This window comes from Hyla sarda, chromosome 7, assembly GCF_029499605.1.
Source record: "Hyla sarda isolate aHylSar1 chromosome 7, aHylSar1.hap1, whole genome shotgun sequence".
In the NCBI taxonomy this organism is placed as follows: Eukaryota; Metazoa; Chordata; class Amphibia; order Anura; family Hylidae; genus Hyla; species Hyla sarda.
Window position 1 is genome coordinate 209,115,355 of NC_079195.1, and position 10,765 is coordinate 209,126,119.

General features: G+C 45.2%; 1 protein-coding gene across 1 annotated transcript in view; it reads right to left on the reverse strand.

Moving 5' to 3' along the window:
• LOC130283214 (cytochrome P450 4A6-like) overlaps positions 1–6,396 on the reverse strand; it is a 30,452-nt gene extending 24,056 nt beyond the window's left edge. The window contains exons 1-4 of the mRNA XM_056532419.1: positions 6,139–6,396; positions 3,082–3,226; positions 1,722–1,766; positions 438–565 (exon numbers count right to left, since the gene is read on the reverse strand). Coding sequence (XP_056388394.1) covers positions 438–565; positions 1,722–1,766; positions 3,082–3,226; positions 6,139–6,330 — 510 coding nt within the window. The 5' untranslated portion in view covers positions 6,331–6,396. The remainder of the gene's footprint in view (positions 1–437; positions 566–1,721; positions 1,767–3,081; positions 3,227–6,138) is intronic.
• Between the last annotated feature and the right edge of the window lie 4,369 nt (positions 6,397–10,765).

Sequence of the window (10,765 nt, forward strand, 5' to 3'; positions counted from 1 at the left end):
GCCGACCTCCAGATGTTGCAAAACTACAACTCCCGGCATGCCCGGACAGCCAACGGCTGTCCGGGCATGCTGGGAGTTGTAGTTTTGCAACGTCTTGAGGTCCGCAGGTTGAAGATCACTGTCCTATACTTTACATTGTATTTGGTTCAGAATCTTTTTTTTTCTAGATTTTCCTCCTTTAAAATTGGGTGCGTCTTATATGCCGGAGCGTCCTATATGACGAAAAATACGGTAAATGCTGGATTGCATTAACAAGATCCAGAAACTCATCGAAATCGTACTTCTGTAAAGTCCTATTAGGGCTATATGACTTTACAGAAGTACGATTTCAATGAGTTTCTGGCAAAAGAAAATGGAGCAAGTTGTGATGGTTTTTTTTTTTTTGGGAAATCAACCATTATATTTTGTTAGTGAATGTCTCAATTTTGTTTACATACCAGCATGACATTAACACAGTCAGACATCAGTTTAACGTACGGCTTCAGAACATCATAATGGAATCCCGGGGTTAGGAGCCGGCGGTGCTGAAACCACTTCTGTCCTGCCAGCACCAGTAACCCCTTCCCTAAGTGACAGAAATAACAAAAATACGTTCCATCAGGATTTAAAGTTTGATTTTAGGCTTGGTGTCTAATGGTGCCAGTAGACATTAAAGGGGTACTCCACTGGAAAACATTTTTTTAAATCAACTGATGCCAGCAAGTTAAACAGATTTGTAAATTACTTCTATTTAAAAATCTTAACCCTTACAGTACTGATCAGTTGCTGTTAGGATCCACAGAAAGTTATTTTCTTTTAGAATTTCCTTTCTGTCTGACCACAGTGCTCTCTGCTGACATCTCTGTCCATTGTAGGAACTGTTCAGAGTAGGAGCAAATTCCCATAGAAATCCTATCCTGCTCTGGACAGTTCCTAAAATGTCAGCAGAGAGCACTGTGGTCAGACAGAAAGGAATTTCTAAAAGAAAAAAAACTCATAACAGCAGCTGATAAGTACTGGAAGGATTGAAGATTTTTTTATTAGAAGTAAATTACAAATCTGTTTAACTTGCTGGCACCAGTTGATTTAAAAATGTTTTCCAGTGGCGTACCCCTTTAAGGCCAGATTGACACTTCGGAGAAATTTCCAGAGAAAGTCCGGAGAAATTTCCATCCGGAGCTTCGGAGCGCGGCCAGCGCCTACTGATTCAGGACTGTGCAGACATTGCTGACCCCATAGAAGGCAATGTCTGTTGAGTGGAAATCCGCCAGAACATTAAACAAGTTCAATGTATTAGTGGAATTTTTCAAGTGGATTTTCCAGGTACAAAGTCTGCCTCGAAAACACCGCCATGTGCACTGTGCAGTGGAATTCCATTGCCAGCAATGGGACTCTGCTGCACTGGAATTTCGAAGCGGAATTTCAAAAACGGAATTCTGCTTGGAAATTTTTAGTGTGAACCCGGCCTTAGCCTGTCACGTCAGCTATACTCTAAGCCCGGGTTCACATCTGCTTTGTATTTTCCATTGTTACACGCCCAACACCAGCAGTCCCCCATTAATCCAATTGACTTTAATGGGGTCCATAGGTTTCCAGCATGGTGTTCAGAATGTTGTTAGACATATTTGCTCACATGCTTTTTAATGGAAGTGATGGAGACCCCCAACAGAGTATCCAAGGTTTGAACCCGGCCTAATATGTACAGGTTCATCACTTGTAGTTATTTGTACTAAATTGCTTACCAATCCATGGAGTAAGAAAATGATAGGCAAAATTTTCCTTTGGATCTGTAGGAAAGAAAAGAAATGTTAAAATGTTGTGAGGAAGGCTTATAGGAACACTCTAGGACAGTGGTCCACCCCTCAATGCAAGCCTATGGGAGGGGGCGTGACAGCTGCCACGCCCCCCTCCCATAGGCTTGCATTGAGGGGCGGAGCGTGATGTCACACGGGGGCGGAGGCGTGACATCACACGCCGCCGGCCCCGTGGTCGCCGGTAATCAGACCCGGAGCGAGCATGCTCCGGGGACTGATTTTAACTGGGGTGCTGAGTGCAAGATCACGGGAGTCCCCGCGATCAGGCATCTTATCCCCTATCCTTTGGATAGGGGATAAGATGTCTAAGCGCCGGAGCACCCCTTTAAAGGGGTTATCCAGTTTAGGGATATGTATCCCCTATCAGAAGGATAGGGGAAAAGTGTCAGATCGCGGGGGGGGTCCGACCCCTGGGACCCCTGCAATCTCCTGCACGGTGCTCCGACTTTCCTTGTGCACGGAGCAGGAGTTGGTATGTTCCCTCTTTGCAACTCTATGGGAAAGCCAATGGGTTGAACTCGTGTATCTCTGGCTCTCCCATAGAGATGCAAGGAGGGGGCGCGTTGACCACCAAGGCGCCAGGCAGAAAATCAGGGAGGGGGCGGGGTTCCAGAAGTCGGACCCCCCCTGCAATTTGACACTTATCCCCTATCCTTTGGAGTACTCCGTTAAAGGGGTACTCCGGTGGAAAACTTTTTTTTTTTAGATGAACTGGTGCCAGAAAGTTAAACAAATTTGTAAATGACTTCTATTAAAATTCTTAATCCTTCCAGTAGTTATCAGCTGCTGTATACTACAGAGGAAAATCTTTTCTTTTGGGATTTCTTTTCTGTCACAACCACAGTGCTCTCTGCTGACACCTCTGTCCATTTTAGAAACTGTCCAGAGCAGCGTATGTTTGCTATGGGGATTTTTCTCCTGCTCTGGACAGTTCTTGACATGGACAGAGGTGTCAGCAGAGAGCGCTGTGGTCGTGACAGAAAAGAAATCCAAAAAGAAAAGAATTTCCTCTGTAGTATACGGCCGCTTATAAGTACTGGAAGGATTAAGATTTTTTTATAGAAGTAATTTACAAATCTGTTTAACTTTCTAGCATCAGTTGATGTAAAAAAATAAAAAATAACGTTTTCCACCGGAGTACCCCTTTAAGGTTTACATAGGCGCAGCAGCTACAGTAGTAGTCCGTTGGTCCCTTATGAGAGGCTGGTACTGCTGATCAAGGTATCTACATAAATTCATTGTGCCATAGAAAGTTGGTCTACAAGTCATCACCAACGAGGTCTCTTACCTTGTCTGGACAAGATGGCCTTTGCATAATCAGGGTGGCATATAGACAGTGCCGCAAAGAAATTTCCCAGCCACAGTGGATAGGCGTACGGGTACTGTTCAGCATACCGAACCATAATCTTCAGGTCATTGCCGTCATCCAGGAACTATGGTCAGAATTCAGACAGACAGGTACTTAATACTGGTATATTAAAGGGGTACTCCACAGAAAACATTTTCTTTTAAATCAACTGGAGCCAGAAAGTAAAACAGATTTGTAAATGACTCCTATAAAAAAATCTTAATCTTTCCAGTACTTATCAGCTGCTGTATACTACACAGGAAGTTGTTTTCTTTTTTAATTTCCTTTCTATCACAACCTTGTGACACCTCTGTCTGCTGACACCTCTGTCCATGTCAGGAACTGTCCAGAGTAGGAGCAAATCCCCATAGCAAACCTCTACTGCTGTGGACAGTTCCTGACATGGACAGAGGGGCCAGCAGAGAGCACTGTGGACAGACAGAAAGGAAATAAAATAAAAATAAAAAGAACTTCCTGTGTATTATACAGCAGCTGATAAGTACTGGAAGGATTGGGATTTTTAAATAGAAGCAATTAGCAAATCTATTTAACTTTCTGGCACCAGTTGATTTAAAAGAAAATGTTTTCCAGTGGAGTACCCCTTTAACAGTCAACAGCGGGTCTTTTTGTGGACTTTCCTTCATCCCAATGTAGAACACTTTTGTTACGTTCCTCCAAAGCAAGGTTTCCCAGCAAGTGTGCCTCCAGCTGTTTCAAAACCACAAACCTCAGGATGCCCAGACAGCCTTTGGTTATAAATAGAGAAATGTCTCGGTCAGGGTAAAGGGGTACTCCCTTCGAAAACTTTTTTTTTTTTAAATCAACTGGTGCCTGAAAGTTAAACAGATTTGTAAATTATTTCTATTAAAAAAAATCTTAATCCTTCCAGTACTTTTTAGGGGCTTTATACTACAGAGGAAATGCTTTTCTTTTTAAATTTCTCTTTTTTATATATATATATATCAACTGGCTCCAGAAAGTTAACCCCTTAAGGTCCAGGGTTTTTTCCGTTTTTGCATTTTCGTTTTTTGCTCCTTGCCTTTAAAAAATCATAACTCTTTCAATTTTGCACCTAAAAATCCATATGATGGCTTATTTTTTGCACCACCAAAAATGACTGTAATGACGTCAGTCATTTTGCCCAAAAATCTACGGTGAAACGGAAAAAAAAATCATTGTGCGACAAAATTGAAAAAAAAAACCGCTGTTTTGTAACTTTTGGGGGCTTCCGTTTCTACGTAGTACATTTTTCGGTAAAAATGACACCTTATCTTCATTCTGTAGGTCCATACGATTAAAATGATACCCTACTTATATAGGTTTGATTTTGTCGTACTTCTGGAAAAAATCATAACTACATGCAGGAAAATTAATACGTTTAAAATTGTCATCTTCTGACCCCTATAACTTTTTTATTTTTCCGTGTATGGGGCGGTATGAGGGCTCATTTTTTGCGCCGTGATCTGAAGTTTTTAACGGTACCATTTTTGCATTGATATAAAAAGTGACCAAAAATGCACTATTTTGGACTTTGGAATTTTTTTGCGCGCACGCCATTGACCGAGCGGTTTAATTAATGATATATTTTTATAATTCGGACATTTCCGCACGTGGTGATACCATATATGTTTATTTTTATTTACACTGTGTTTTTTTTTTTTTATTGGAAAAGGGGGGTGATTCAAACTTTTAATAGGGGAGGGGTTAAATGATATTCATTCACTTTTTTTTTTTCACTTTTTTTTTGCAGTGTTATAGGTCCCATAGGGACCTATAACACTGCACACACTGATCTCTTATACTGATCATTGTTATCCCATAGGGACCTATAACACTGCACACGCTGATCTCTTATACTGATCATTGTTATCCCATAGGGACCTATAACACTGCACACACTGATCTCTTACACTGATCATTGTTATCCCATAGGGACCTATAACACTGCACACACTGATCTTCATCATTGATCACTGGTTTCTCATAAGAAACCAGTGATCAACGATTCTGCCGCATGACTGCTCATGCCTGGATCTCAGGCACTGAGCAGTCATTTGGCGATCGGACAGCGAGGAGGCAGGTAGGGGCCCTCCCACTGTCCTGTCAGCTGTTCGGGATGCCGCGATTAGCCGCGGCTATCCCGAACAGCCCGACTGAGCTAGCCGGCAACTTTCACTTTCACTTTTAGCCGCTCAGCTCTGAGCGTGCGGCTAAAGGGTTAATAGCGCGCGGCGCCGCGATCGGCGCTGCGCTCTATTAGAGGCGGGTCCCGGCTTCACTATGACGCCGGGCCCGCCGTGATATGACGCGGGGTTACTGTGTAACCCCGCGTTATATCGGGAGAGCAGGACCAAGGACGTACCGGTACGTCCTTGGTCCTTAAGGGGTTAAACAGATATGTAAATTACTTCTATTAAAAAATCTTAATCCTTTCAGTACTTATGAGCTTCTGAAGTTAAGGTTATTATTTTCTGTCTAAGTGCTCTCTGATGTCACCTGTCTCAGGAAATGCCCAGTTTAGAAGAGGTTTGCTATGGGGATTTGCTTCTAAACTGGCGTTTCCAGAGACAGGTATCATCAGAGAGGATTTAGACAGAAAAGAACAACCTTAACTTCAGAAGCTCATAAGTACTGAAAGGATTAAGATTTTTTAATAGAAGTAATTTACAAATCTGTTTAACTTTCTGGAGCCAGTTGATATATATAAAAAAAAGTTTTTTCCTGGAATACCCCTTTAACTTTCTGGCACCAGTTGATTAAAAAAAAAAAGTTTTCCACGGGAGTACCCCTTTAAATAAAGACAAGTTTATCATGTAGTACATCAGTGCTAAAGACTATAGACCAGTGTTTCCAAACCAGGGTGCCTCCGGCTGTTGCAAAACTACAACTCCCAGCATGCCCAGACAGCCTTCGGCTGTCTGGGCATGCTGGGAGTTGTAGTTTTGCAACAGCTGGAGGCACCCTGGTTGGGAAACACTGCTATAGACTATGTCTTACCTCATGGGCATTTCCATACAGCCAGTGACGCTCAGGACCTTCGAATGGGCTTAAAGCTTCAACCAGCTTCCTCCTCCTCACATAGAGCTTAGAGGCTTTTACCAGCACATACAGGAGGCAGAGCCAGGCAGCCCAGGACCACAGATCAGACACACTAAGGGGGAGCAGCCCAAAGAATAGAGGGGGTGACATGACAGCGCAGCCTGGGCTCTGCTACATATGGCTGAATTGTATCACAGGTGACAGGAAGAAGATCCTACTATGGAAGGTTCATAGGACACTGCACAGAGGAGGAGGAGGAGGAGGAGGAGGAGGAGGAGAGCACTCAGGAAGGAGGGAAGGGCTGGAGGACACACAATGTGAATGAGGGAAACACAGGAGGACATTGACACACACTTATATGTTTAAAAGGGGTACTCCCGTGGAAAACTTTTTTTTATTTATTTATTTTTTTAAATCAACTTGTGCCAGGAAGTTAAACAGATTTGTAAATTACTTCTATTAAAAAATCTTAATCCTTCCAATACATTTTAAGGTCTGTATACTACAGAGGAAATGCTTTTCTTTTTGGATTACTCCGATGTCACGATTACAGTGCTCTCTGCTGACCTCTGCTGTCCATTTTAAGGAACTGTCCAGAGCAGCATATGTTTGCTATGGGGATTTTCTCCTGCTCTGGACAGTTCCAAAAATGGACAGCAGAGGTCAACAGAGAGCACTGTGGTCATGACATCAGAGAAATCCAAAAAGAAAAGCATTTCTTCTGTAGTATACAGCCCCTAAAAAGTACTGGAAGGATTAAGATTTTTTAATAGAAGTAATTTACAAATCTGTGTAACTTTCTGGCACCAGCTGATTTAAAAAAAAAAAAAAGTTTTCCACGGGAGTACCCCTTTAAGGAAAGAAGTTAAAACAGGTTAGTCGGCACTACCTGGAATCCTTCAGACTGTTGAGACCCACTTACCTCCTACCAGATTGTAACTGCCCCTCCCCCATTACAAATAAATAATTACATAAATAACTGAGACAACAACAATTTCAAATTTTGTGTAGGTGGGGATCGGCCACAGCTTTATTTATAAAAATAACTATGTAAATAATAACTACATTTCAACAAAGGCACAGTTGGCTTCTTGCCAACCCGAGAAGTGCTGCCACACCATCCTGTGTGCAGGTCTACCCCGGGTTGACCCCGCTTTCACCATCTTCTTGCCGCCATGGAGGAGACCAGTTAGCCTTACACTGGGCTCCAACCCCCACCCAGGAGATACAGACCATGCTCAATGCCCGATATCCCTCAGGTGCACACCATCCGATCTGAGCAACGTGTGGTTGTCCCCCACCAACTGAACATGCCTGACCACCACGCCGGAACAGAGCCGCACAAAACTAGACATGCGGCGTTCACCGCCTGGTGTGCCCTCTCTACTGCCACAGGATCCCGTGCCCCATGCCACACCGCCCGAGGAATGATCTCAGACCACAGCAGAAGGAGCTCCGAGAAAAACCCAGGGAACCTAACGCAATCCGCTCTCATCATCATCAGGAGCTCCGCCAGCAGGGTGGAACAGAGATCATTGCCCCTGACATGCAAAGCAAGCAACACCAGATCCTGGGACAACCGACTGATGCTCACCACCTCAGCCAATACCTTGGGCCACCTCAGCCCCCCGATGCCACGCCAACAAATCTCCACTCCTTGGAATCCGAGGTTGCTGCCACCAGGACGCATCTCCGCTCTCTGACTCGCCCGGAACACATAAGAATGTCGCAGCACCCACACCACCGGCCGAGAGCCGCCTGTAAACAAAAACTCACATGTCAACCATCAAATCTGGGTTGCCACTCCTCAGCACACCACCACCAAAACCAAACACAGCCCCGAAACCAACCGAACCAGCTGCACCTGTGAAAAGGTCCGCCCGTTGTACGATTCCAAAAACCCCAGCCAGAGTGAAATGTCAGCCTTCAGCGCTCTAGTGACACGGATGCGGTGACTCGGATGCGGTGACTCGGATGCCGCACACCCCTTGGTGGCCAGGGACAACCTGCGGGAAAAACCCTGCCCATAGGCATGATTCTGCATGCAAAATTCAGTAAACCTAGCAAAGACTGGAACTGAACCAGGGGCACCTTGCGAGCCCCAAGAAAACCAGACAACAAGGAACCCAGTTTCTCCACCTTGTCATCAGGAAGACGGAAGACCATAGCCAGAGAGTCGATCTCAATGCCAAGAAACGACAACACCAAGCAAGGGCCCACCATCTTGTCCTCAGACAAAGGAACTCCAAAATGTCCCATGAAAAAACGAAAGGTGTCAAGCAAAAAAATGGCACAAACCAGAATCACCAGGGCCAACAAAGAGAAAATCATCCAAATAATGTGTAACAGAGGAAGAACTGCTCTCATATCTAAACACCCATTCAATGAAAGAACCAAGCAGCTCAAAATAGTGGCACGATATGGAGCAGCCCATTGGGAGGCACGCATCATAAAAATAATCGCCATCCAGACAACAACCCAAAAGATAATAACAATCAGGGTGCACCGGAAGAGGCGCAAAGCCGCCTCCACATCAGACTTGACAAGCAAAGCTACCCGCTACTCACTTCCCACACCAACTTCATACATATTGCACAGAAGAATCCTCCTCTGGAATACCGTCGTTGACAGACGAACCCACAGGGTGAGACAAATGGTGAATCAAACAAAATTTTCCCACCTCCTTCTTAGGCACCAAACCCAAGGGAGAAACCGTGAGATTCAGGAAAGGAGGGGATGGGAAAGGACCTTCCATCCTACCCTCAGACACCTCCTTCACCATCTGGCAAAACACCTGGATGATCCCTAGCGGACTTGAGATTGGGAGTAAAACGGAGGGAACTGTCAAACAAAAAGGGGATAAAGAAACCAAAAGAAAACCCAAAACATAATTGGGTGGCCGCCTCCCTATTAGGATAGAGGTTGAGCCACGCCCCATCGTGGCCAAGCTCACCGGGGTCCTTGTGGTCACCCGGGGCAGGGGGCTTACCAGGCAATTTAGAGACATGGCGGGTACACTTGACTGCAGCTTCGGCTCCCCCACAGGAGGAGCACTCATGCTTATACTTGTAGAACCCGAAAAAACGGCAGTGGCCTTCGTTGAAAAGCAAGCATGTCCCCGGGCGGCGCACGGCCACTGAGCTAGGCCCAGACCCTTGTCCTGCTGCAGCGGGTTGAAAGGGCACCTGTTTAGGGGACAACATTAGCCTAAGCCACACATCAGTCTCCTTCATGCCCCACCCCATATCCGGTTGAAGGGCCAGACACCACCTGAACTCCTCGTCGTACTGCCACCACAAGGAACCTTGTACGATGAGTAAATCACATTTATGAACAGCGGTCAGGATGATTCTGGCCCATCACACACCCAAGAACGCTAAATGCATGCAACCAATTCAATATAGTTTTTGCAACCTTAGGTTTACGGTCAAAAGACCGATCGCCAAGGCCCTACGCTCCTTATCCACAGTATGCTGATCCGTGGAAACTAGGGACCAGATATCCACATAAGCATTCTCCCAGATCTTACCCTTAATCTCATCAGACAAATGGCCACCTAAAGGGCTAACACCACAGAAGAACGTATCCTTGAGAACACTAGCCCTGGGGGAAGGGGAGGGGGGACCGCTTCAGACTGACTGAAGACCACTGACTTTCTTACCCAGAGTTTAATGCTTACCGCTAGGCTTTGACGTTCACCTGAGCGTAGGGGACTCTCCTTAGGATATGTGTGGCGGCAGGATTAGACTTCTGATTAGCTTGAGGCCTCCTCAGATCACCTCACACTTCGCTCTGACTTCTCCACACTGTACCTCAGGAGTTCAGCTCACAACTAGCACTGGAGCTAGATAGATACTAATCTGGAACTAGTCTGGGCAGCTTCCTCCCCCCTACACTATATACAGGGCAATTTGGAGGATTCCCATTGGGGCAGACAGGTCACCTGATCCACTCTGCACCTTTTCGGCTAACATACTTATAGAAACAGTAACATAGAAAATTCCAGAACAACAACAATGGCATAACAATATAATATATTGAGTCCTGAGTATTGGGCCCAAAACGGACACTAAAGGCAACATCTGCCTGAAAGGATGGGCAGGATACAGTATTCCGTTCTGGGCCACCACAGAGGCACACTGGTTGGAAAATATGTCTCTATCTAAAAGTAAAGGCCTCCAAACACAATAGAGAAAACTCAGAAAAGTCACCCAAATATTAGGATTTCCACAGGACCAGACAACTATATTAGGCTGGGTTCCCATTACGTTTTCCCCCATACGGGAGCGCATACGGCAGGGGAGAGCTAAAAACTTGCGCTCCAGTATGCCTTTCTATGCGCTCCCGTATGTAATTCATTTCAATGAGCCAACCGCAGTGAAATGTTCGGTCGGCTCATTTTTGCCCCGCATGCGCTTTTACAACCGGACCTAAAACCGTGGTCGACCATGGTTTTAGATGCGGGGAAAAAGCGCATACGGTGCAAAAATGAGCTTTCCGGACCGAACGTTTCGGGGCAAAAAGTTTTTAGCTCTTCCTGCCCGTATGCGCTTCTGTATGGGGGAAAACGTAATGGGAACTCAGC